This window comes from Idiotropiscis lumnitzeri, chromosome 13 (genome assembly GCF_059441095.1).
Source record: "Idiotropiscis lumnitzeri isolate Australia: NSW breed Sydney's pygmy pipehorse chromosome 13, RoL_Ilum_1.0, whole genome shotgun sequence".
NCBI classification, from domain to species: domain Eukaryota; kingdom Metazoa; phylum Chordata; class Actinopteri; order Syngnathiformes; family Syngnathidae; genus Idiotropiscis; species Idiotropiscis lumnitzeri.
The window spans coordinates 2,333,304-2,361,056 of NC_142403.1; the positions used below are offsets into that span (position 1 = coordinate 2,333,304).

General features: G+C 40.4%; 3 protein-coding genes across 4 annotated transcripts; 1 reads left to right on the forward strand and 2 right to left on the reverse strand.

The window, feature by feature from the left end:
* Positions 1-907: 907 nt before the first annotated feature.
* Positions 908-2,682, reverse strand: LOC148324029 (transmembrane protein 69-like). The gene is made up of 3 exons (XM_088312362.1): positions 2,403-2,682; positions 2,001-2,045; positions 908-1,908 (listed from the first exon to the last, which is right to left on the reverse strand). Exons 2-3 carry the CDS (start codon positions 2,043-2,045, stop codon positions 1,117-1,119), a joined length of 837 nt encoding a protein of 278 aa, XP_088168488.1. The 5' UTR covers positions 2,403-2,682; the 3' UTR covers positions 908-1,116.
* Positions 2,683-2,835: 153 nt separating this feature from the next.
* tm4sf4 (transmembrane 4 L six family member 4) lies at positions 2,836-9,619 on the reverse strand. 2 transcript variants are annotated; one of them, XM_088312364.1, is made up of 6 exons: positions 9,316-9,619; positions 7,337-7,405; positions 6,832-6,921; positions 4,699-4,844; positions 3,412-3,598; positions 2,836-3,229 (listed from the first exon to the last, which is right to left on the reverse strand). In XM_088312364.1, exons 3-6 carry the CDS (start codon positions 6,919-6,921, stop codon positions 3,212-3,214), a joined length of 441 nt encoding a protein of 146 aa, XP_088168490.1. In that variant the 5' UTR covers positions 7,337-7,405; positions 9,316-9,619; the 3' UTR covers positions 2,836-3,211. The 2 variants fall into 2 exon arrangements, with proteins under 2 accessions (XP_088168490.1, XP_088168489.1); XM_088312363.1 differs by lacking the exon at positions 9,316-9,619 and having other exon boundaries at positions 7,337-8,056.
* LOC148324031 (uncharacterized) lies at positions 9,163-25,918 on the forward strand. Its single transcript, XM_088312360.1, has 13 exons — positions 9,163-9,521; positions 10,792-10,945; positions 11,048-11,201; positions 12,149-12,355; positions 12,797-12,949; positions 13,033-13,120; positions 17,860-18,031; positions 19,119-19,275; positions 20,410-20,592; positions 20,907-20,991; positions 22,367-22,462; positions 23,286-23,441; positions 25,682-25,918. Exons 1-12 carry the CDS (start codon positions 9,422-9,424, stop codon positions 23,429-23,431), a joined length of 1,695 nt encoding a protein of 564 aa, XP_088168486.1. The 5' UTR covers positions 9,163-9,421; the 3' UTR covers positions 23,432-23,441; positions 25,682-25,918.
* Positions 25,919-27,753: the final 1,835 nt, after the last annotated feature.

The window sequence follows — 27,753 nt, forward strand, 5'->3', positions numbered from 1 at the left end:
TCATTGAATATTTACTCAAGTGGGGTGTATAAACCTTAAGAAGGAAATTGCAATATGTATTTACATGATAAGCCAGCTCTATTTACAGTACTTAGGTTGACATTTAATGGTCTAAACTTGATTAAAACAGAACTGTGTTGCCTTTTTCAAAGATAGTGATCTCAGTTTTGATGACAAGTTATTTTATAGTTTATCCATTACCGTAGTCATAATTTGCATTACATCCAGATTTAAATTCTAATTAGTATTTCAAAGATTTTTCAGACCCTGTTTCAATAATGTAAACATGTAAAAAGGCTATAAACCCTAAAAGTGTAATGTTCTCTTTTAGTGAAAGCTCAAGTCTACACTTTAATTGCATTTTGATTGTAAAACCATAAAAACTCCTATCCGTTCCAATCTGGTTATGTACACACCAATCAAAACTAACTGGATCTTATTTTATCACTACAGAAGGCATAAATTGCATGTAATTATGAACTTAACATGTTACATGTCTTCACTGAAGCGGATTCTTTTCACAGGGTGCACTTGAACCCAAAAGCTTTAAGTAGTGATTAGTCCACATTGCGTCTTACATAATGTCCTTTACCTCATTGATGTCTCTGCTCCCAAATTGTCTTATCCAGTTTATGAAGACGTAACAGTGACTGTAGTGTGCACATTATTTAACTTCTAGGTCTAGGATATGATAAATATGCAGTATGAGGACATAACTCTCTAATTCATGGATTGATGGACTGAGTTGGACTCCTTAGTTCCCCAGAATCTTAAATCGTATTAGGACATTTATGACACATTTATGCATTCAGTGTTGTTGTAACAGTTCAAGGAAGGGCCCTTTTCTTCTCTGGGCACCACAAAAACCTGGTTGCACCTGTACAACATCGATGACTTGTGTGAATCATAGAGTTTATCATTCTATTTTATTCATTAATTATATTATTTTTAAATGCACCATATGTTCAAACAATTAATGTCAAACTCCAAAATCATCTCAAATAAATTGCATTTTTGTTTTCACTCAAATTACAACAATGACATAAATTTCATCTTTCAGCAAAATGTTACACTGTCATAAATGCAACAAGACTGTCTGTATTGCTGCATTATTTCTTACTCAGAAAACAATTTCTTCTCTGGGTACATTCCATGTGCAAGGAGTGTACCAACTAGGGAAAAAAATGCCACAATCGTCAAGACGGCGCGCAGGGCTTTAAACCAGCTGGGGTAAGTGGGCAGCAGTGACAGATCATAGTGAAGACAGATTCCCAGCGCCATAATAACCATGGTTGCAGCTGGAACAATGCTGTCGGCCATGAGCATGGTAACCCATGCCAAGAGTGAAGGAACCACACTGTTGCTCAGGTTAATCCAGTCAGGTTTGGCCGGGCTGCTATCAGGGAGGGCGTACCCCCAACGAGCTCCGCCCAGGAAGGAGACGATGGCGACGCCGTAGGCCAACTGAGAGTAGGCAAACTCGGGACAGTAACTTTCAGTCAGGCCCATGAAGAGAGGAGGGGCAACAAAGGGTATTAGTCCTGCAAACCCAAGCCACAGAGCTGGTTTGGGACTCTTCCAAAGGTTCTTCATGTCATAGCGCAGCAGGTCCAGCTCTCTGGGAGGAGGTTCAGGCTGTGGTCGCTTCTTCAACCTCACAACAGATGAATGGAAATATTGAGTCCTCGCCGTAAAAGCCACTGCATGAAATGGACTGTTCGAGAAGAGCTTAGTCCTCACGAAAGCAAGGACAGCAGGACAGTACTTGTCCCGGGAAACTCGAGGCCATTCTGTTGGCGGCCTTGCAAAGTTGGCTGGGCTGACATGTGGAGGGTTTGATCCACCATCAGTAACCCTGATTAATGACGGTGGCCAACATTTTGGTGGGGGTCGTGCCAAGTGCAATAGCTGAGAATAGATGAATGCAGGTCAAAAGTTTACTTACATTTCAAATTCCCAACATTTATAAACAAACCAAGATAAGGTACCACACTATCTACCTTCTGGGCAGCTGTGGTGCTTTTTCTTAACATAACGTAGAGCATCTAAAGAAAGATGGGAACAGATCACCCATTAGATTAAACACATGTTTATGCAGAATTTAGTTCACGTAAAATTATATATTTGAATGCAGATAAAATGGGAAAAAATCCGATAACGTCCATTAAAAATAAAATTAATAAATACGATTATGTTGCATTTGACAATTGCTAGACATTCACAATAAGAAGCTTCAAATAGTCTAATTTCCAATTTATTCATTAGGTAGACATCACATACCGATTTTAATTAAGCTTATGTTTTAAACAAGTCGATGTTTTCTGCATTTTCTAAACGAGTTGATCGTAAACATGGCGCATTTTCTCCAGTTCTGCATTGAACAGTACGGTACACAAAATTACCTTTGACAGTCTAAAATCGTCGCATTACGATGACAATCATAAACGACTCTTGCTCTCAGTGGCACACACAAACGCAGAGAATATTTTTTCACAAACAGAGGATTAAGGAAAGTCACAAATAGGTCCGATGTCAAATCACGTCCGTGTGAAACAGGATGTCCAAAACATCATTCCCAGCAAAATAACAAACAAAACGCAGACCTCAATGATTACGAAAGTATTAATGAAAGTAAAGGGAAGCGCTTTTTAATCAGCGTCCATAATATGTTTAGTGACACATAAAGCCATCGTTTATTAAACTTTTCTATAATTACATCCAATAAGGCTGGATCAAATATTGTGCTGCAAATAAACATCTTCATTTTGTTTAATTTCCCATGTCAGAGGTACTCATAAAAATAAGCAAATTGAATGTGAACCAACGTGTGAAAAATTCATGCTAAAATATTTTTATTTTGCGCTAATTACAGCTGCTTTGACACTTATGAATGTTTCCATTGGATACAAACACTTGCAAAGAATATACAGCAACACCAAAAGAGAACACCAGGGGACAGTCTTACCAAGATTCCTCCAGGAATCCTGTGCTTCGTCGCACGTCTTAAAACAAACCATAAAATGTATTTTTCAATGCTAAGCAATTAAAAATAAACATTACATCAGTTACCAAGGTTGTTTTTAACAGTGTTGTTACATCATATACATTACACTGTAACCAAGGAGCTCTTTTTGCCAAAGATAAATGTCTAAAAATTGAATAAATACAGAAGGAAATGCTGCCCAAAGATGATCTCGGTCAAGGGTACTGTTCACACAGCTCCATCATTCTGAAATACAAATATGATTAAACTTCTCACGAGCTGAAACCTAAATGACAAACCCAAATACTGTTACCATTTTGGGTAAGTATATCAAGAACATCAATGAAATGCAATGACCTTAATATCAATATTAATTATTATACTTTCAAATATATATAACTGTCTAGTGTATATGAAAACATACTAACCTCACCACAACAGCCACAGCAGTCCCCACACAGAGCTCCCAGCAGCCCATTTATCACCTGCACAGCACACAGCGCAATCTGGATCAAACCCATGACCAGTAGAACAGAGAAGAGCGAGAGATGCCATGACACCACACCAACGGGCTCGATACATTTTGACCACATGGTTGAGTCAGTCAGGTAGTCACTGCAGATGGCGAGAGATAGAAAAGAAGTGAGTTGACGTGTCTTTGCGATGTTCATGCTACTTCTAGATGTCTAGTGATGTTTCCACGTTATAGTGATCACAATATTGTAGCGTGGCTGGGATACTGAAGCACTCCCAGGATGCTTTGCAGCACTTGAGTATGACTGACATGAGAGGTACATGTTTCTAGTGAAATGTAGTTCTTTGATCCTTGTTTGGCGGTGGAAGGGTGATTAGCTCGATGCCCTCACAGTGCAGAGGATTAGGGTTCGATTCTGCCTCCGGAATTCCTGTGTGAAGTTTGCATGTTCACTGCATGGGTTTCCTCCCGGTACTCCGGTTTCCTCGCACATTCCAAAATCATGCATGGCAAGTTGATTGAACACGCTAAATTGTCCTTGGTGTGAGTGTGAGCGCGGATGTCTGTTTGTCTATGTGCGCCCTGCGATTGGCTGGCGACCAGTTCAAGGTGTACCCTGAAGACAGCTGGCATAGGTTTCAGCACCCCCATGACCCTCGTGAGGAGAAGTATTCAGGTAATGGATGGATGTTCCTTGTTTTGGTTGTTATATTGTGTGCTAGTATACTCTTCAGTTGATGCTGGGAGATAGTTTGGGTTTTGATGTAACACCATGACTGTACATAGTGTGTTGACTAGTGACTTGCCAACATCGGCATTGTGTAATCAAGCGACTGTGTGCACTTTTTATACACGTGTTTATATTAATAAATTTGCTAAAGTCTGACTCCTGAATGTCACAATATAAACTAATCATTATCATGAAAGCACAGACATCACCCAAGGCCAAAATATTACTAAAAGCACATTTTTGTTGCCACTATTATCCAAATCATCATGTTATTTCTTTAACATGCTACTTTAACATATAACTGCATCTCTACTGATGCCTTCGGGTTAATTAGATGAGGAGTAGAAGAATACATACTAATAAAAGAATCTGCATCAAAGGTTCGGCGGATGACGTATTGCACTGTCACAGAATGTAAATCTGTCATGTCTATGTTGTAATATGCATTTATGACTGAATTCTACGATAGCCATTCACCATCTACCGTTGGGCCTACAAATAACTTCATACCCATCGTTGAAGGGATACTTCCACATATTTGTGCCATTTACTACAGTGAGACATTCGGGTCCATGGTTTATGGCAACCGCTGAAACGATGACTGAGTAACCGGCTCCCAAAACCCCCACCACTGCAAACAGTATGGAACTCAGCATCTAGAAGGAGAGGGAGGTGAGAATTGATCAGTTAATAATACTGCACTGTAAAAAATGGGGAGTGATAGTTCCTTGAAAAAAACTAGCAAAGTTTTTTCACTCAGACATTCTAAGTACATTTTACAAGAAGGGTTTTTGAGTAAATTTCACCATTTTATTTAATTAAATAAAAGCCACTCCAAGGACGTTAGCTTTTTATTTTTTACATAGCTAGCTCAGCTTTCATACACAACGTTACACAATGTGATTGAGGATCAAACCAACAACCTCCAGATTTGGAGACGGTTGTTCTACACCTGTGTTATGGCTCTGCGACTTCGGGAGAGAATATTGCTGGCATCTAAAGAACTTGAGCTTTAGTAGAATGCCGGTTTGCACCTGACACCAATAATATACTAAAAGACTGCAGCAGTGACATGGCTCAGGTGTAGAACGGCCATCTCCCAACCATTAGGTTATGGGTTTGATCCTCTACCGTGTTGCTCTACTTGGCATATGAAAAGTGTGTACAAAAACATAAATTGGGTTAAACTTTGGAGTGACTTTTTAAATACAATGAACTTGAAAAAAGGAACTCAAAAACTCTTGTAAAATTTACTTTGAATTTCTGTGTGAAAAAACGTTTCGAGGATTTTTCAAGTAAATATCACAGTTAAAAATATCTATCTATCTATCTGTCCGTCCGTCCGTCTGCATGGTAGTATGTCTGTATGTCCGTCCGTAAACCCACCCGCCCGCACGGAATCCTTTTTGTCTGTATGTATCACATATATTGTTAAACTGTTACAGAACATAAAATATTCCGTTAAAACAGGGGTGGGCAAACTTTGAATGGCAGGCCACATTTGGTTCTACAATTTGACAGAGGGGCCGGACCAGGAGCGGATGGATGGAGTGTTTTGGTAAACTCATCGGAGAAAAAAAAAAAACAGCAATAATTTTAAATGAAAGTGAACAAAAACATTACAACAATATATACATCTTTGAAAAAACACAGTATTTAGAAAATAAAACATTAACAAGGTTTATTCTTTTAATTTTTTTAAAGTTCGGCGGGCCGGATTAAAACATTTAACGGGCATGTGGAACCCAGGCCGCAGTTGGCCCACGCCTGTGTTAAAACGTAAAGTATTATCAGTGTGATATCTAACATTGACATGAATTATTTCAGTTTCAATTGTATCTCATTGGAAATCAGTTGTGATGCGCACATATTTTAATATGATAGAATGATCCCTCATTTTTCCCTTGTGATACGTTCCAAGGTCTCCCACAACATGTGAAATTCTCCAAAGTAGAGGATGACTTTTTTTTGTATTAATTATGGGAGAGCTGGAGCCTATTCTAGCTGATATTGAGTTTCCATCAACCACTTATATAATTCAAACTCAGCCAAAGGTTGCCTTATTTGAATTTGTTCTAACTAATCACTGATTAATGCTTTATTTTATTGTGTCAACAGTGGTTGTTGGCTAGGATCTTAAAATATTTTGTTGGCTGGCAGCAGGCAGCCTGCAGGCGGGCATGGATCTTTATACTCATGGATGGATGGACACACTGAAAAATTCAGATCACAAAAGTCCCAGCAAAGAGGCCGACTCCACAGCCGAGTGTGGCCGCATTGGAAGGTCTCATTTTCGGAAGTGTGGTGTCTGCGTAGAGGTGGAGGGCCAGTTAAAGAATTGAAGACGAACAGAAGTATGTTAAAGCGAACTCGAAAGTTTGCTTGTATATTGTAGATATTAACGTCGCTGCATAGAACATATTCTTGTTAGGAAATTTTGGGGATTGACTTCCGCTTTAAATGCAATATGTAGAATAAATACTGTGCTGCTGATTATAGGCAATGTTCTATCAGTATCTATCAGAAACCTTGCCGGAAGATTTGAAGAACACTGTTTGCAGTCTTTTAGATAATGTCATGACTTTTCGGAATCAAGACCATAAACATTTCTATGGACGATACAGGAAACATGAAACACCTCACCGCAAATCTCTTCCCGCAGCTTTCATTTCCACAGCAACCGCAGCAGTCATTGTTCTTCAGACCCAGGAAGACCAGAGCTGGGAAAATCATCTGCTCTCAATAAAGACAAAGCTGTTTTTAATACATATTTCACTTTGTTGTAGTTTTATTTTAGTTAGTAGTTTGCTATGTTTGATTCAGAATTTTTAATAGACGCAAACACATTCAAGCACGTATTGAGCAAGTTAAATGTCATGTCTGTACCAAGTAATGTTCAAAACAATATAGACTAAAATCAAATATTTATTTTCATGACAAATTCATAGCAAAAAGAAATACAAAGACAGACAATAGTGATCACAAGATCAGGGCCACAGAATCCAAAAGTCAAAAACACGTACAAAATATAAATTAATAGAAAAATTGATAAAGGCTGAAGCTCAGGGAATATAATGCCTCTAACATGAAATGTAAATATTATAAGTGGTTTCATGTTAAAGATTTGTCATAAATAAAACATACTTACCAAAACCCCAGAGCCAAGAATTCCTCCAAAGTACCACACCTCTTCAGTGATCTTTTCCCTATCTTCGATCTTCCCACCAGGAAAGAAGAGAAGGATGTTGCAAAGCACAGACACAATTGCCAGCGGCATCAGACTGATCCCCAGACACTTGGCAAAGCCCCCAGAGCACATTGTAGTAGTATTGCAACTTCAAATCCCACTAATTGCAATTTTTTAGGTCGGGAGAACCTTGCCTCACACTTCAAAAACTGAAAACGTTCTATGTTATGCACAGCAAGGAACCAGGTTGAAGAAAAAAAAGATAATACAAGGAACCTATATCTTTTTGGTCTGTTCTATTACTACAAAACGTTTTAAATTAAATACAATATTTCCTCAACGATGTGACCCTGTCAACGTGTAAACTTCAACACAGGATGGAGGATGCTTGATTTCAACCTTTATAGTCCCCCCCACCTTGTTGTTGGTGTGACCTCACAGCTACACTTTTACAACCGCAAGCTGCAATAAAGCAGAGTCGCCCGAACAAACACACACTCACTGCCGCGCATAGACTTGCTGGTGGTTTCATGCAAAAACACACCAACCACTCATGTAGGCTGGCGTATCAATGTGTGTATAGAGAAGCCCAAGTGAAGATAAAGTGGTTAATGTTCTACCATTTGGTTTTTGTACGGTAGAATGAAAAAGACATTTGATCGATACAGTGGACCTCTCGTGGTTGATGTAAATCTAGCATGGCCACTATCCCTCATTGTGCGTTCCATTGATCTGACCAACAGATAAACTTGAAGTCCGTCTCACTCTCTATGAATATTATCTGAAGTTTATTGATTAAAGTGAGAGATCCAGCTCTTGTATTCAACTTTAACGCATCGTATCACGGCTACAAACTATGTTGAATAATTAGCAAAATAGTTTTGGATTGAATTCTTCCTTATGGTGTGGCGTCTCACTGTGTATATATTTGTTAGCCCTTCATGAAAAACCCAAGAAAAAGTTCGGTGAAATATAATACTACAGTATGTACCCACACACAAGGTCTTTCCAACTTTTTAGCCAACCAATTTATGGTTAATATTAACCATAACTGAAGATGGATTATACATATATGTATATTTTCATATTACAATCCATCCATCCATTGTTTTATACATCTTATCCTGACCAGGGTCCTGGGGGAGCTGGAGCCTATTCCAGCTGACATTGGGTTTCCATCAATCGCTTAAATGATTCAAACTTAACCAAAGGTTATGTGAATTTGTTCGAACTAAGAATTGATTAATGCTTTCTGCATTATGTCAACAGTGGTTGTTAGATCTAGTATCTCAAAATATTTTGTTCCGACAACTTAAAATAGTATGAAATAAAAACAAACGAAAAAAAAAAACTCAGACACATTATTGATTAAATGAGAGGAAAATCCACTGAGTCTTACACTCATCATCATTTTCCTGGGTCCATAGGTCTCGTCTTTTGTTCGAACACGTGTGTGCGTGTGCGTGTGTGTATGTGTGAGTGTGTTTGTATGGTGTCAAACCATGGTCTTCTGGACATTGTTTCTGGCCTTTAGAGATAAGCCACTAGACAGGTCTCATGTCTCCATCAATCCATTTTCTATAAGACTATCAGTAGATTCTCAAATGTGCTGGCACCTGTCCCAGGTGGGATGCACCCTGGACTGGTTACCAGACAATTCCCCATATAGACAAACAAACATTCACGCTCACAGTCAGTATGGGCAATTTAGAGTATTCAATTAACCTAATGTTGGTTTTTGGTGACATATGACATATGTTGTCTTTGTGTATGTGTATTGAAAACTTAAAATAGCTTGAAAAATACACTGCAAGGAGTCACTTCCAACTCTACTGTGAGTATTTTCCAGGCTCACTTCATCAACAGTGACGGTCAGTTTCCATCTATCGATGTGATCTGCAGTCGACCGCCTCGTGACTGAGGAAAAAGAGAACGCTCACCGATAAACCGATTGAATCCTCTCGACACAACGTTCTCCTCTATTCCTTCGCATTGCGGCTTCGCGGAATTTTCTTGCTATGCAAAGTTGTTAAAGGTCGGGTTGGCATGGACACTGACTTGAGTTTCTCATCTCGGCGGTCGCCTGTGGTGTGTTTACACGGCTGTGTGGCTTCCAGCCAGCACCTCGCTTCCACTATTGGTCTCGGTGAGTCTGGAAAGCAGTCATGAAGAACTATGATACGTAACGATATGCAATACATCTAGGTTAGCCGTCAAGACCGTCTCTGCTGGCCGAACATAATCAAGAGATCGAGTTCATATTCTTCCTATTGATGTCTTATTCGAGCCTAGTGTTGAAGCTATAGGTGAGAGCTTTTATCCAATCAGAATTCAGCAAGCTCGTGTTGCCAGGCAGATTTCACAATACCAAGAGCACTCACTATTCGCCAGAGACCGTCAGATTCAATCGTGTTGGCGTCTTTCTGTCAACGCCAATGAGCTTTCAGAGTTGATAGATACTTGCGATAGTAAATGGGACAAAATAATTCAAATATACATTTTCCTAGTCTGTGATTACATTATTTAAAAAGAAATGTCATGTTTACAGTGCTGACAAGTTATTGCATGTTTTAAAGTGTCTACTTTTAACAAGAAACTCATTGCATCATACTCAATAATTGAGCTGTGCAAGATGAAATCCATTCGTAATGCCACGGAATTAGAGCTGCAACAAAACAATGGATTATTGTGTTAAAATATGTTTCAATTCCCAGTTTTTTCTTCTGAAACGGAAAATTATTGTCCAAATTATGATTCTGTTACTGGTTTGTTCTGTAAAATCTAAAAAAAAAAATGCAAAAAAAAAAAAAGAAAAAGAAAAAGAAATGTTTGTCCCGCTTATCGTCACAAGGGTTGCAGGCGTGTGGTACACTCTTCACTGGTCGACAGCCAATTGCACTTGATCACGCTTTTCCAAAGTCCATGTGCTAATTCCAAGAATTTGGATAATTTTAAATCAAGGTATTTGGGCTATTAATCATATCAAATTGATTCACAATTAATTTGATAATGGAAAGTTGTGGATTGATCAAATAATCGTGCCATCTCTACACTGATTCACACCGAATCGAAAATATATATATATATATATATATATATATTTCGTAATAGATTTTCCTCCATGAGGCCCCTGAGCTAATATGAGGTGGACACCCCTGACCTAGAGTGTATAACAGTGGTCGAATTTTTACTACCGCATTAGTACAGAACTGGACTGATATAACATGACTCATATAAAAGTTTTGTAAGGCTGTTGCTTTGCTATTCATCTCGGCATTTAATAATCTTTAACTGGTCATACACTACCATTATTAAATCCCCTTTGGTCAATTTGTAAATATAATATTACAGCAGAGATAAAGGCTCCAGGGAGTGCAGTAATTCTGCTGTAAGCACTTACTTGTCTCCTTATCTAGATATTCTGAAGCGTGGTGGCAATGCTGCAGATGCTGCTGTCGCCATAGCAGCAGCTCTGGCAGTTACAGAGCCATGCAGCACCGGCCTTGGCGGCGATGCCTTCTGCCTGTTCTTTAACGGCAACACTGGAGAGATCAAAGGGATAAACGGCAGGTCAGTTTCAGTTCAGGTGAATTTGCACTATATTTTTGTCTTGTCTTCTTCATGTCAACTAAAAGTGTACTCCTCTTCTTTTCTTTTCTTTTTTTTTAACAGTGGTCGGTCTCCCAAAGCTTTGACAATGGAATTGCTGATTGGTCGCAAGTACTGCGCTGAATCCCCTCCTTCAGTGTTTGATGCTCTGAATGTTACAGTACCTGGGGGCCCTGCATGCTGGTGTGATACCATACAGATGTTTGGTAGTCACAAGGTTTGACTTGATGTGCTTCTTTATGTCTGTTGCATCACCTGTGAGTGAGCCATGAATCCAATCCATTTAAAAATAATTTATATTCCAACAAAATGACATACTTCACCAACACTCAAACACATTCAAGTAAACTGTGAATTGAAGTTGAAAGAAGAAGATACTAACAGCGTGGATTCACTGACATTGGGCCCTCTGAATGTTTACCTTCTCTGGTTGGTGGTCCAGCTTCCTCCAATGTGCTAAAAACACACGTTAGGTTCACTGAAGTTTAAATACAATTACTTAGCTGTCCATAGATGTGAATGTGAGTATGAATGGTTGTTTGTTGCCACATCACCGATGATTTCTAACCAGTCCACGGCGAACCCTTCCTTTTGTGACCCCGGTGAGAGTAGAAAATGGCTAGATGCAACGTTCTTCACTTCAAATACAAAGATATGCCTTTTAAACCAATTTTTACTTTTCCAATTTATGGAAACGTATTGCCCACACTGTAATGACTTCAAGAAAAGTAATAAAAGTATTTTAATGACAAACACAAACTGTACATTATAGTTGATTGATAATCTGTTTTAGCAAATGGTCTTTTCCGTCGTATATTTGCTTTGCAAATTCTGATGACAGAGATACAGTATGTAGAGCTTGAATAATTTGAAAGCACAGGAGGGCACGCGGGTAGATTCAGGAAGATCGTCATAGTTAATGTATTGTTCACGTACAAAGTCATTTAAACAAAGTTTTGCCATGTTTGTTCTGAATCACGAAAGTGTGAATCATAGATTCCACACACGCACACACACCTGTGATATATAAAAATAGTTTTATCTGCTGCACAGATAATCTTGTAACTCTCCATGGCACATTTCTTCTCAAAACAATGACTCATACTTCCTGCTTCATTTCCAGTGAGGTAATATGCATGTGTTTCCTGTCGCTGCTTCCCCAAGCTGTCCTTACAAGAGGTGCTCAATGGGGCAGTGGAACTGGCTGAGGTGGGGTTTCCTGTTGCTGAGGTCACAGCTCATGCATGGACACACTGGGTGGCTGAGCTCCAAAATGCTGGGAAGGAACTTGGGGGAGACCTGCTGATTGATGGTCATCCTCCCAAACATGGACAAGTATTCCGTAACCCTGCCCTAGCCCAAACTCTGAAGGTACATCAGTGAAACTAAAATGTCACGTAAAGGAAGTCAACAACAAAATAACAATTTAGCAACCCATCATTTTTGTATACATTCTCACTGTTGTACTTTTTGTACATGAAAGCCTCTTCAGATGGCTCCAGTTTGTTTCAGCTGTTAAAGTTCTTGTCAGTATACCTCTGGAGTATCAATCTTCAAAATCATCAAACATTTTAGCAACCTGAATCAAATGACCAAGTCATTTGTGCTGTATAAAGTTGTATTGTATTGTATTTTAGGGATCATTTTGTCCTTATCTCTGGTGAGTAAATCTGATCCAAGCCACTTATCTTCTTGTGTGTCATTGAGCTGCGTTTTCTCAGGCTAGTTATCTTGCATTGCAAATGTTGAATACTGTACACAATTTACAGATTAATACACACATACTTTGTAATCAGTCCAATGTATACATAGGAATTTGGGGAACATGGAAAGGCAGCCTTCTATCAGGGCAGAGTTGCCCAAGCCATTGTTGACATCATCATCCAACATGGAGGAGTAATGACCTTAGATGACCTCAGCAGCCATGACAGTGATGTTGTCAATCCCATCAGCACAAAGTACAAGGTGATGTTGAACTTTCATTTGCTTATTGGATTTCTGTTTGACTAACATGGTCAGCAAACTAAATGGCTCCATTGTGTGCTCAGGGTGTGCGTCTTTGGGAGTCTCCTCCCAATAGTCAAGGGTTGGCTGCCCTGCTGCTGCTCAACATCCTGGAGAACTTCCCTCTCAAAGGTAACCATTACACTGGTAGCTTGCGGTGATGATGCAGACGTGTCAAATTTCACATTACAACATCAAAGTGCCTGTCCACTCACTAGTTGTGACTTAAAACAACTTCATCTGTAGTAAGGGTCCTATTTCTGATAATCTCATAGCGAATAGTTTTGAATTTCAACAAAAAGTGAAGCCACAGATTTTACACTAGAACACCTAAGGGCAGCCATTTGACTTTTCTACCTTTTAAGACTGAAGGGCAGCCAAATGGATGGATTAATTTTGGACTAATATCCTAACTCAGGCATGAGTTAACTCAGCAATTTGCATTTTCTAATTTCCATGACAGAAGGGCAAACCAAGTGGTCAGACTAGTTTTTTTCACCATTTTTCACCATCGTTCTGCCAAAAGTGGCAACTACTCTCTACTCTGTACTCAGCTACTTCTGGGGGAAGGGAACTGATGTTGCTTGAATGAATGGAATATCAATAGACACCCTGTGGCTGAAAACCAGAGGACTTGTGTTGCCTCTACAACTTCTGTTATTAGTTTTCACTGTGCTATATTCTTACATTCATCCAACAACTGAATTCACAGTTTTCAGTGCGTTTTAAGATGGGATCCCTGTAGGGAAACATGAAAACTTCTCAAATAAGAATTTCAATGTTTACATCAACCATTCAGAGTATGTTATCTCAATAGTGTGATTTGTGTTTGACCACTTAGCTTAAATAGCAGCAAATTTACCTCATGAGTGAAAATTTTAAATATCATTCTTGTTCATTCATGTGCAGCACTTCTTCTAGAGTTATTGGTGTAGCCATATGCCATACAGGGTTGCATTTTTGCCTCAGAGAAAGTAAATAACATGAAAACACCAGAGGAACCAATGTATTCAAGTTAGGCGGGCATAGCTTGTGGCAATTTAAGATGGCCGCCGGTGGCTTCATTCTCCTGATGGCAAGTAAGCGGAATTGTTTTTTCATCCATATACTACTCCACACTTTTACAAACTCCATATATCTTTATATGTATTTTTTAATCATTTATTTTATTTAAAGCAAAAACACAATAGCATTGAAATACACGCTCTTGCAAAACCACAAAAAGCTACAAGACAACATTTAACCTGTAGCGCTATTGCAAAAGCTGCAGCACAACAGAAGTGCCGAGGCAATGGAAGTGAGCGAAACTCCCACAGGAGCTGAAAACACACAAAATTGGAATAGTAATAAAAGTGCAATGTCAGGAATAGTTTATGCTGTTTTTCGAATGATCTATTTGTGATGTTCATGTGGTTTGTCCGTGAATACTAACGACAGGCTGTACCTGTACGAGAGGACGGCTGTAATAGCCGCGTAATAGATATTGCTAATGTTTAGTTAATGTTAAGATAAATCAAGACTGAAGCGCTAAATTGCGGTTTTGATAAGCAAAGTTGGAAAAATAAACTCAAGTAAAACTCATTTATATATCGTGCTTTATGAAGTATTGTAGCGTCTTCAAGAGACACAACGTCAGACGTTCGTTTAGTTATCTTCTGTTGTGACAACACGGCTGCCGTGATCTGGAGCCGATGCCAACTCCGAGCAACGTGTTCCGTCATTGTTACACACGGATCTCTCTCCCTCTCTTCTCCGTCCGCTTCTTTCCTTCTCGCACAACCCTCCCGTCCAATTTGTTACAGTATTCTTAATATCGTGTGGACGTAAGACTTACATTAAAATTGTTAAAGTGTAACATTACTCTTCCAACTTTGCGTCTCTTTCCATCCCACAAGGGTTTCGCTCACTTCAATTGTCTCGGTTCTTCCATTGTGTTGTAGCTTATGCAATAAAGATAAAGATAAAGATAAAGATAAAGATGTCCTTTATTAGTCCCACAATGGGGAAATTTGAAGTGTTACAGCAGCAAAGATATAGATCACACAGAGTCAGCGGCGTAATGTAGCCGTTAATGTATAACATTAGCAGCAGACATTCATAAAAAGCATGCAAATATACACAGTATAAACGTATCTAGTGTAAGGAAACACTCCTAATGCCTGTCCATTATACAGAGGGGGAAACATTGTAATGATAAAAACTACTGAATGATTGAAAATACTGCAATGATAAAGATATTACATTGATAAAAGTACTGTAATGGTGAGAGTACTGAAATGACAGGAAAGTACTGCAATGATAGAAAATACTGCAATGATAAAAGTACTGTAATGGTAAAAGTACTGCAATGATAAAATATACTGCAATGATAAAAGTACTGTAATAGTAAAAGTACTGCAATGATAAAATATACTGCAATGATAAAAGTACTGTAATAGTAAAAGTACTGCAATGATAAAATATACTGAAATGATGAAAGTATTGTAATAGTAAAAGTACCGCAATGATAGGAAATACTGCAATTATAAAAGTACTGTAATAGTGAACATCCTGCAGTGGTAGAAATACGACAGTGATAGAAGTATTGTAATAAGAATACTGTAATGGTAAACAAAATACATCATTGGTCAATATTTAAGTACACCCTTGGCTGAAAGTACAGTAGTAGTTTATATTGCATCCTAGGACTGCACAATTGCACTAATGCCCTCCCGTTTGTAGGCCTGACCCAATGTTCTTGTTAAAAAGTCTGACAGCAGTCGGCAGGAAGGAGCGGCGAAATCTCTCTTTGGTACAGCGAGGGTGTAACAGTCTATCACTGAAGGAGCTGTGGAGTGTTCTCAGAATGTCATTGAGTGGGTGGGCTGGGTTGTCCAGCATTGATGACAGTTTTGCCGTCATCCTCCTGCCCCCCACTGAGTCCACAGAGTCCAGGGAGCAGCCCAGGACAGAGCTGGCCCTCCTCACTAGTTTGTCCAGTCTCTTTTTGTCCCGGCCCGAGATGCCTCCTGCCCAGGAGACCACTCCATAGAAGATGACTGATGAAACCACAGAGTCATAGAAGTTCCTGAGGAGTGTTCCCCGAACGCCAAAGGACCTCAGCCTCCTGAGTAGGATGAGTCTGCTCTGACCCTTCCTATAGAGAGCGTCTGTGTTGTCGCTCCAGTCCAGTTTATTGTTCAGATGAACACCCAGGTACTTGTAAGTTGAGAGCCTCTCAACGTCTGTTCCCTGGATATTCACTGGTGCAGGTGGAGGGTGCCGACGCTTGCGGAAATCCACCACCAGCTCTTTGGATATCCCAGCGTTGATTTGGAGGCTGTTCTGCTGACACCAGTCCACGAACCCCTGCGTAACCCCTCTGTACTCCCGATCGTCATCGTCAGTGATGAGGCCGACAATCGCAGAGTCATCAGAGAACTTCTGCAGGTGACAGGTTGTGGAATTGTATTTGTAGTCCGAGGTGTAGAGGGTGAACAGGAAGGGAGCCAGCACAGTTCCCTGTGGCGCTCCCGTGCTGCAGAGGAGCACGTCAGACACACAGTCCTGTGTCCTCACGTACTGTGGCCGGTTTGTGAGGTAGTCGTGAATCCATGTGATGAGGTGGTGGGCCACTCCCGCCTCCTCCAGCTTGTCTCCCAATAAGGCGGGCTGGATGGTGTTGAAAGCACTTGAGAAATCAAAGAACATGATCCTCACCGTGCCCCCCGCCTTCTCCAGATGGAAGAGTGAAGTGTGGAGCAGGTAGATGATGGCATCATCCACACTGATGCCAGGCTGGTATGCAAACTGGAGTGGGTCCATTGAGGAGCTGACCAGGGGGCGCAGATGGACGAGGACCAGTCTCTCCAGGGTCTTCATCAGATGAGACGTCAGCGCCACTGGTCTGAAGTTGTTGAGCTCCTTCGGATGGGGTGTCTTTGGAACCGGAACCAGGCAGGATGTTTTCCACAGCTGGGGGACTCTGCCCAGCTTCAAGCTCAGGTTGAACATGTGCTGGACGATTCCACACAGCTGGTCTGCGCAGGATTTGAGGAGCTGGGAGCTGATCCCATCTGGGCCTGACGCCTTCCTCGCCTTCATCTTCCTCAGCTGGTTCTTCACCTGAGATGTTGTGAGGAACAAGGCTGAGCAGGAGGAAATGGTGGTTGTCTGATGAGGCTGGTAACTGGAGCCTGTGGAGAGAGAGAGGGGCGAGAGAGGGGGAGAGAGGGTCTTGTTCGCAGTGGCAGGAGGGGTGGGTGGGGGCTGCATCAGGGAAGCCTGAGCGGGGTCAGACATTTGATCAAACCTATTGAAAAATAGGTTCAACTCATTTGCCCACTGAAGCCCCCCCCCCTTCTGGGTCTTACCTGGTTGTCCGTGGCCTGAGATGGTCTTCAGGCCCCTCCAGACATCCCTGGCATTGTTCCGCTGCAGTTGTTTTTCCATCCGCCTCCTGTCGGACTTTTACATCCTGTAGGACTTTTAATAGCGCTGCGGTTCAAATGTTGTAGCTCTTGCATGTCCGTTGTAGTTTTGCAATAGCGTGTATTTCAATGTTGTGTTTTGGACTTTGCTATTGTGACTGCTTTTCTTGTTTGTTGGAAGCAAAAACATTCAGTCGATTAGAAATGTCCGACACAGGGCAACTTAAGTATTGTCCTCAGAATAAATAGGATTTCTCATCCTATCGAAGCGTTTTCAATTGCCCTATAGTACATGAGAGTAGGCATTTTCTGATGTAAAATTTTGTGGGTATTCCTTCACATTTTCTGTTGGGCCTAACCTGCAGGGTATTAACAAAGTGTGACTGAAACTGCACATGCAAAGTGTGCATATAATTGAGTGGCCATGAAGAAGATAATTGAAGTTCTGGTGTTCATTTACAGCTTTAGGTCATAACAGTATGAACTACATCCATATTTTGGTTGAAGCTATTCGCTTGGCATTAACAGATGCTAAAAGCTACGTGGGCGACCCAGAACATGAGGCGATTCCGCTGCAAAGCCTATTGGACAAAAGGTGCAGCAGAAAGCAAGCCCAGCTCATCAACATGGACAGGTACAACTTTGTGAGTGGGTGTGCTTTATTTCGTGCCTGTCACACTCTGTTGACTTTAGACTGGAGTGTAGACGTTTACCTTCGCTCCACCCACCCTTCCCTTTTTTATTGCCCTGTCTGCTGCGTGAGTCCATTATGGCAAAGGCACTTTTGCTTAGCACCGGGGACTTTGTATTTCAGTACCGCAATTGTTGAGCATATAATGCATGATAATGTAGATTTACAATGACTCTATTTAAGTTTTAAACAACTGTATGGCTGTACACACACAAAGTCGTACATGCATTATTGAAATGAACCACCGTGTACATGTAGTGTACATCATTTATACATGTTAAATAGATGAGTGAGATCATCAGGTGTTCTGTGGTAAATCATCCAATGTCCCTTAATTGTTTAAAAAATCATGATTTTGTTACTGTCAATAATGTATCTTTGTTCATACTATATATCTGTGCCAAATATGTTTAGTGACAGGCCAAACAATGAAATAATCTTCAACTAGATGGCAGAAGGCACAGTTAACCTGTTTTAACATTCATCCATGCATCCATTTTCTACACCACTTCCCCTGTTCAGACAAGGCTCTGAACTGGTCGTTAGTCAATCGCAGGACATATAGACAGACACCTATTCAGAATCACATTCACTCCCTCACTTCCTGCTTGCAACAAAGTTAAGCGACTGTATCACTGCACCATCAGTGACGTGCTGACATTTATCCAACAGAATTATACTGTACCTTTGTGTTAAATTAAACAGGCCCCGATTTCACAGTGAGTAAATATATTTGTGAATACATTGAGTCGATTTCAGCATTATTTCAGTATATACTTTTTTTTAACATTATTGTTTGGTGATGTGCAAATGTTCTCATGTGAAATATGTGCTCTGGCTCAATAAGGTTGATAAACACCGCCATTTGGTTCATGTCTGAGTTAGGAGATTCTTTGTGTTCAATTTAACTGATGTAGGGAAATGATAGCCAATTGAAAATGAAATTGTATTTGAACCAGAATCACATGAATAGTTGTGAAGAACATAACTCTATTCAGAGAGTAACGTTTATTGTTTGTGTGTGTCCTAGGGTAATGCAAGATGTAGAGCCTTCCCTCATGACAGGGACGGACACAGTCTATTTCTGTGTGGTTGACAGTCAGGGGAATGCCTGTTCTTTCATCAACAGCACATTTATGGGCTTTGGCACCGGGCTTGTCCCAAAGGACTGTGGTTTCTCTCTTCAGGTCTGATAATGCAACACAAGAGTGTCTGTTTATGTGTTTATGTTTCTTTTTGTGTGTCACATGTGAGCAACTAAGATTATTCTTCAAAAACTAAAGTCAGTCTTCTTTTATATAATTAAGTACTTAAGCTTCCGATCAACCAACCACAAGGCTCCTATAAAGACTATCAGATGCTCCAATTTCCCCCAGCTTGAAACCCTTTGTTTGAACAATGATGTGATTTACAGTGTTTGCACATTTTCTTCACTCTAGGAATGTCATCTTCTAATCTATTCTTTGTTTCGCTCACAAAAATCATGTTTTTTCTTCATGATTTTTTATTCATGAGCTCAATGTTGAATTTATATTACTACATATTTTCAAATTTGCACACAAAGAAGCACTCAGTTGGTATTCCTAACCAGAGGTGGGTGTTCAGTCAAGCACTGTCCGAAAGTCCGTCAGTCCGTCACTGATGGACGCCCGTTTTGCAGACGAATGACAAATAATGGGAAACCAAAAAAAATAAATAAAAATGAAAGACTAAGCACTGACAGAAGTGCGTTTTCACGCATCAACGTAATTATCTCTAACCAGGTCAAGTACCGAAGGACCTCTCAGTCCTTCACAGACGCCTGTTGATGGCTGTTGATATGTGAGTAACACATTCAAGTAGAGAATCCAACAAGCATGGCACGGCATAGCCACCGTCATGCAAAAGTATGGTAACTAGAGGGCATGTGTAATGTGTGGAAAAAAAGCTTTTTTTTTTTTTTAATTGAGTGCAGTATGTAGACCTTTGCATTCGATAGAACGGGATTTAAGAATTACCTCCCACTTTTGAACTTGAGGGAATGACCTCAGTTCCATCAAACACTTGTTCTAAAAAAAATTCTTGTATGAATTAAATAATAATTATAAATATCTATAAATTATAATTTTTTGTAATAAAGTGAGAAATTCTCACAGACACCCTTACCAATCATGGAAAGTATAAAGTCAGACAATTTAAAAATGTAGCGTTCCCATTTGCTCTAGTGATTATTGTCAAGAGTCATAATAATTTTGTCCATTTAATCAACTTGGATTCATGATAAATGTATTGATTTCTGCTCAAGATAACACTTTGGGGAAATCTTCTCCTAACCCTCACAGAATCGTGGAGCCTGCTTTTCTCTTCATCACAACAGTGTTAACTGCGTGGCTGGGAGGAAATGGCCTTATCACACCATAATACCAGCACTCCTCACTGAATGTCCATCTGAATCCCAAAAGCCGCAACTACTTGCTTGCTTGGGCGTAACAGGCGCTATGATGCAACCGCAAGGACACATTCAGGTATGGAGTAACAAAGACGCAAATCACGATTATTGATTCCTTGTTGAGATCATCAAATGTACAAAAACCTTTGTGGTTGTAGACACTGAAAACATTTGTTGACTTGAGGATTATAACGGGACAAGTAAGTTTCGTGTACAGTGACATTAGTTCAAAATAGTACCATAACTCTTTGTCATTTTATTTTTTTTTGTCTTTCAACTGAGGATGATTTTAGTGTGCGGCTGTAACGAATCCGACCAGGACAACGTTTCAGTCATGTGGAAGTGGACTGTAAAACAAAGCCTGTAACTCATACTTTTTTGTGTGTTCAGGTGTTGTTTAATATGTTGGAGTTTGGGATGAATCCGCAGCAAGCGCTTGATTCACCAAGAATTTTTGTAGAATATGACCTCAAAGGTATTGTTTACTTTTATACTGTATATATAACAATTCTATCTTAGCTTTGGTTAAGTAGTCGCACACATTAAGAAACAGCATTATTTTAAGACTCTCTAGATTTCAAAGAAGCAGCACGGGGATCCCTAAACTACCCACAGGTGTAACTGTTTTTTGTCTATACTGTATTGTATGTACTTTGTTATTCACTGGAGACCAGCCAAAGATGTCCCCTGCCTCTTGTCTGAAGGCAACTGAAATTGCTCAGGATTCACATTATAAGCGGGATATACGTCAAAAATGGATGCATAGCTAGATTTAGCCATCAGAATCACAACAACTTTGCCGAAGGACATCATTCTGGACAGCAGCAGTTTGTTATTAATGTCCTCAAGAGGCTTTTGGTCGTTATATATCATGATATTTTTCCTCAAAATATAGTGGTGTAATTTGACACAGACGTGTACGACGGAATGTCTCTCCTTTTCTATTTGTGAATAGCGTGTCTCTAACTCAGCCACCTGGGTGAGAAGGCAACAGGAAGGCCATCCTGCAGAAACACTGCACCAAGTCCCATGCTGCTGGTTTCGCAGCATATCTCTATATATCTATATGGCTGCGTCATAATACTTGAGCACTGAATGCACAGATGTTTGAGACACTCAAATGATTGTTGTGCTGGTTGTCATGCAAACTCAACACCACACTTCAGGAGCTGCTACAATGGAGCATCTTCTACACTTGTTAGGTGTGAATTTTGACAGGTATGTCACAAAAACCGAGAAAACGGCGGACGACAGAGCTGCCATGCACATCACCGCTTCGGTCTGGCATAAGACCACTAGCTGTTATTAGATGGTGCACATATGGCACAGCGGATTAACGGATGCGAAACTTATCAAAAGTCAGTCTGAGATTGCATTCTGTGGCTCTGTCAACCTCTTTGCGAAGTATGGCATTGGGTTCTATGACTGTAGGTGCCGCTATCAAGATGTCTTCCATGATGCCTGCGGCTGCATTGATGCCTTCCAGCATCTGGTCTATGATACGGTGAAATATTTTGGGTACCCTTTTAACACCAAAGGGCAGTCTCTGCCATTTGAACCTTCCTATTGGAGTGTTGAAGGTTGTGTGAAATGAAGCTTCATCCAGCTCCACCTGGAGGAATCCAGATTTAACATCTAATAAGAAGAAGACTTTCACCCCTAGTATGCCCGAAATTACTTCCTCTATAGCGTGCATTGGGCAGTGTCTCCACTTGATCACTTTATTTAAGTCATTTGGGTCAATGACCGTCATTTATATGCGTTTACTATTTGAGTATTTTTGAACATCTGTCTGTTACCCATTCTTTTGTTCATTCACTCATACCCACATTGGTTGTCTCTCTACATAGAAAATCAATGGTCAGTGAATTTGGAGGAGGGAATCAAGCAGGAGGTGGCTGAGGCTCTAAGAAGACGAGGCCACAAAGTCAACTGGCCAGTCAAGGGTACTTTTTTTCCATTTATGGTTTGCACTTAGTGTTCACAGATTATTACCCTGTATTAAAAAAAAACTGGACCCGGGTGGAACACATTTACGGTATAAATCCCCATTTGCTGATCAACCGCTACTTTAAATTTCATACTGGATAAATTTTCGATGATCTCTTTTGAGGAAGTTTTACCCAAGTAATACATAAAAATTCAATACCGTCAACTTCATATTGTTGTATGCATAATTTTGTCAGGCATGAATCCTCCATACAGTATTTTCCATGTCATGGTAAATTGCATTGAAATTTATTTTACTATGCAAATACTTTCTTGAAAGCCTAGTTCATTTTGAAACCCATTCAAAATTAAATTAAATTTTAAATTAATTAAAATAATCAATAATACCTTTGTTTTCAATATTTATGTAAGTGAAGCAATTCCTAAATATGAATATAATTTTGTTTGGTACCTCTCTCAAAATGTTCCGCATTTTGACAAGCAGCCAGACATTAACTCATCTCTTTCTTTGACTGTGTGAACAAACAGTCTGATTTAAGTAATCCATTAAGAATAAATTGACTGGCAACCTGTTCATTCAATTTATTCTTAGTTTTTGCTAGTCTTTGCTCGTCATGAGTTGTACTGAATTTCCTCATTGCTACCCCACCCCTGGATACAGCTTGGTGAAAACCAGCTGGATCTCGCTTCATACCTGACATTTTTATTTATTTTGGTGAAATCTCCTGTGAATGCGGCATGACCTTTTTAATTGGGTGTTACATTGCTTGGTGTGCGGGGGCCCTTGTCATATTTTTTTTTCTTTGTTCATAAACCCAGGTCACAAGAGGTCACAGTTTGGGAGGGGCCAGATCATCACATTAGGGGATTGGTGGAATCCATCTGCCAATCACAGTTGCCATCCAACCAGGGTGTTGTGGGCAGGGTCAGACCCCCGATCAGATGGATGTGCTCTGGGTTACTAGACTGCTGCAGGTAACTTGTTAATAAACAATGATCTAATTCATTCAGCTATTGAAAGAATTTGCTTTAAGTTAGATTGATGCCAATTTCACACTGCTGGTGAATTACCACATTGGAGGCAGTTGACAGTAGAGCTAGGATTTAAACACTTCGCACACACATTTTCTGTTCCACCTCAGTCAACCTCTAATACTCTTATTACGCTCAACTTTAACTCCACTTCCAACATCAGACTTACACTCAAGACAACAAGATGGGAAAAAAGTGTATATGTATAGCTGGCTTTGTAAACAAGGCTATAGAGTGAAAATCACAGATGATCACTGTTGACATTTTTAGTTTGCCATTTGGGAATTGGATCTACGAAATGTTGTTTGCCATTGCCAGAAAGCAGACAATTCAGGGGAACACATAGTGTGACTAGATGATGGTATTGTGTGTGTATATATTGTCTTGGAAAAGAAATGTAGGTATGTATGTATGTATATATACATATGTACACATATATATATATACAGTGAACCCCCGGTTATCGCGGTTAATGGGGACCGAGACCACCCGCGAAAACTGAAAATCCGCGAAGTAGCGTCGCACCTTCAAAAAAAAAAAAAAAAAAAAGACAAAAAAAAACACCGTGTATATATATACTTCGCACCTATATATATATATATATATATATGTATATAAATATATATAGGTGCGAAGTAGCGGCACACCTTCAAAAATGCTTAAAAAAAATAAAAATAAAATATATATATATATGTATATATATATATATATATATATATATATATACTGGTAGAGAGAGAGAGAGAGTGAAATTCATGTTATAACAAAAAAAAATTATTATTAAAACTTATTTTTTTATTCCCCAGCCATTATTTTTGTATTTATTTAATTACTTCGACTTTTACCTGCTGGTACGCCGTCCGGTGTGCCCTGTGAATGTTATGATCCTCCAGCAGAGCTGGAGGATTGAACAGGACTCTCCAAACGCAGACACGGGAAAAAAGGTGGTGATACAAAGATATTTATGATAATCACAATATAGTCAGTGTAATCAGCGCGTCTCGCAGCAGCTGACGAGACGATCGCTGGAGGAACGCCCACACAGCTGAAAAAACAAAAACACACGCGGCATGACAGGCACGGATCATGACAGTGAAATGAAAGGTGGCATTCTTCATTTTTATTCATTCATAACTGACAGCCTCGCGCTCCGCCGGTGCCCGGGCGGAAGGTGCTCCTCTTCGGCTTACTGTGACGCGAGCATGCCCTCCTCCTCGGGAGCTTCCATTCGGTTAAACTTAGGGCCCGCTTGGCACCGCCCGTGCCCGGGGAAGGTGCTCATCTACGGCTTAACTGCCACGCACGCCGGCCGGAGCTCTGATACGGTCCGAACCGCGCGAAACGTCGCCACCAATCGTGTCAGGGGGAACCTGCTCTTCTTCGTCTACTCTCTTCTTCGTCCACTCTCCTCTTCGGCGCACGCCGGCCGTCTAACCGCTACAGCGCCCCCTTGTGCCGCTCGGCGAAACTACAATGCCCCCGAATATTTTTTAGACCCGCGAAGCACTGAACCCGCGAAGTAGCGGGGTTTCACTGTATATATATATATATGTATATATGTGTATATATATATATATATATATATATATGTATGTATGTATATATGTCATGTACATATCACCTGATGAACTCTATTGGGTGCTATAATGTAGAACACAGAACTGATCAATTCAATAAACACTTGAGAGTTTTACCTGACATATTAAATGGGTTTCTACAGTGATTCAGAGGGTTCGATGCATGTATGTCTTATTTATAAATGAAACATGCTGATATCCTCCATGCATCTGTGGAGCACAGAATCTGTCTGCCTGCGGATGGATCCTATTCATCAAAATTTCGTTCCACCACCTGCACCCCAATTTAGGCATGGTTTCACCTGGTCTGAATTGTAGTCAACTTCCTGTCACCAAATTGTCAAGTGCACCAGGGGCGTGAAATAAAAAATGACCTCGGTCTGAGGGAACGCCCAGCAAGATGTAGCCCAGTCTGCCAAATTCCCAAACTCCGGAAACTAGACTTTCCTTGGAATTAAAATAAAGACGCACCAGTTTTACGCAAAGCGCACATGTGCCTGTCTTTGAAAATAGGGCCGTCTAAATTGTCCATTGGTGTTAATTTGAGTGTGAATCTGTGTTTGTATTTATGTACCCTGTGATTGACTGTCTGGTCAACTGGGATAGACGCCACCCCTCCTTGAGAATCTAAATAGGGTGAGCAGTGGAAAATATTTAAAAAGTGAAAGCTGGGTCCCTGAATGAGTGTAAGCACATGTTGTAATGTTGTTGTCCATTTGTTTCAAACTAATCTGATCACATTCTCATGTGTGCAGTTGACAGATTTTACGACTTGTCATTCAGTGTGTGAAAAGGATCGAAAATAAAACAAAAAATAAAAAACAGCACCACAAACATGTGAAAGCTTTATCCATTCATTTTGGAGTAATTAGAAAATAAATGATGACTTGAAAAACGCTTACTTTTAATGAGGAATATGGCCACGCCCCTCTCCGCTCTCTCCACGTCTCGGTGGGAGTCATGAAAGGGGCCGTTCACAAAATTCACTGGAAATCATTGTACTTACATTGCTTATAACATTCACAAATGGTGATCAATTGGCACCACAATTTATGGGTTGACCTCTCTGCAGATTTATGATTTATGTGAGAATGAGGAAATGTGAAAGTAAACAGAGCGACATATGCTGGGAAGACACTCGCACACTGTTTATTTGCTGAGCACGGTGAGTATGCAAGGATTCACAAGGATTAACCTCTTCATGGCTGATTGATATGAGAATGAGGAATTGAACAGGAGCACTGGCAGAGCTACATATATGTGGGCTGGGAAGACCCGCACACTCGCGCAGTACTTTGCTGACCACGGTGAGGATGTGCGGGGCATAAAGCACCAGTTGAGAAATGTACAGACACTCACGTGGGAATGAGTAGATTGAAAAAACCTGGGCCTCCGAGTGTTAAACATAAATGGGAATATTGCATAATTATAATAATGCAATAAAATAAAAAACCTACATCCGTATATTTGGTAACATAACTTTTTTGCAAAGACAATAAGACCACCCAGCCCTAAACGTGACACTGTTACATTGATTGTGTATACTTTGCATTTGCAAAGTACCAGAGCTGGGCAGTCCGTCCCGGGGGTGGAACGGGCCAACCCGGCCAGAGGCCCATTTTTTGGGGCAGGGGGCGGGAAGTCAAATTTTAAAAATGGGGTCGATTAACAAAGGCCGGAATTTAGTCCTGCCCATTAATCAGCCCTCGTGCGTGTGATGAACCTACACACAAAATGGGCAAATGACAAAAATTGCCTCAGAAGGTGTCAAAAGCGTAACTACCAACTATTCTGACATCACATAACCCATGCCTCCCATCTGCTACTGTAGCATACCATTACAAGAGGGGAGGCCGTTAACGCAATCCCTTTAACACCCACATTGCCTACTTGCATACTTATTTGCATTGGGCACATTTGTGGAGAAGAAAAATGAGATGAAGAAGAAGGAGACGACTAAGACCATAATAAGCCCATAATAAGGTAAGCGGATTTGAATGATGTGTAGATAAACCTCTGTCATTAGCATCTCTCTCGCGGCGGCGTCATGCACGGAATTTTTTTTCCGGGGGGCCGACAATTTTTATGCATAAAGCCGCAACGGTACAGAGATCGTGGCCAGAGGGCGGGGGACTGACCGGTAAAAATGGGTCAAGTGGCCAGCTTTGCAAAGTACAATGCACGCTGGCAAATGGCAAAGAAAAACAATATTCCGGGGACTAGCTCAAACGCTTATGAACCTAACTAATTCTGATGACCATCAGGTGCGCGCTGGAGTCTCCACACATCTATCCCAATGACTGAAAAAAAAACAAAAACTGATCTACAAACAAGCTGGACCACAATATCAGCCCATTTAATTTGCATTCATCGTAATACATAGGGAACACATGAACACTTTTGCATACTGTCCAGTAGTGATGGGAAAATGCAGCTTCAAATTTGCTTCAAGAACCAGTCATTGTCTTCTAGATGGCACTCTGTTCAATATAGGGCTGAAAGCACAACCCCTTGCCGGTTCTCAAACCCCTTTATTTAAACCAACAGTGCCATCTTGAGCATTCAAAAAATGTTCATGAAGCAAATTTGAAGCTTCATTTTCCAATCACTACTGGACAGTAGTTAGACGTTACTCCAAATCTGCGTTGTGCGCATTACGGGTCGTTGCATGAACTGAC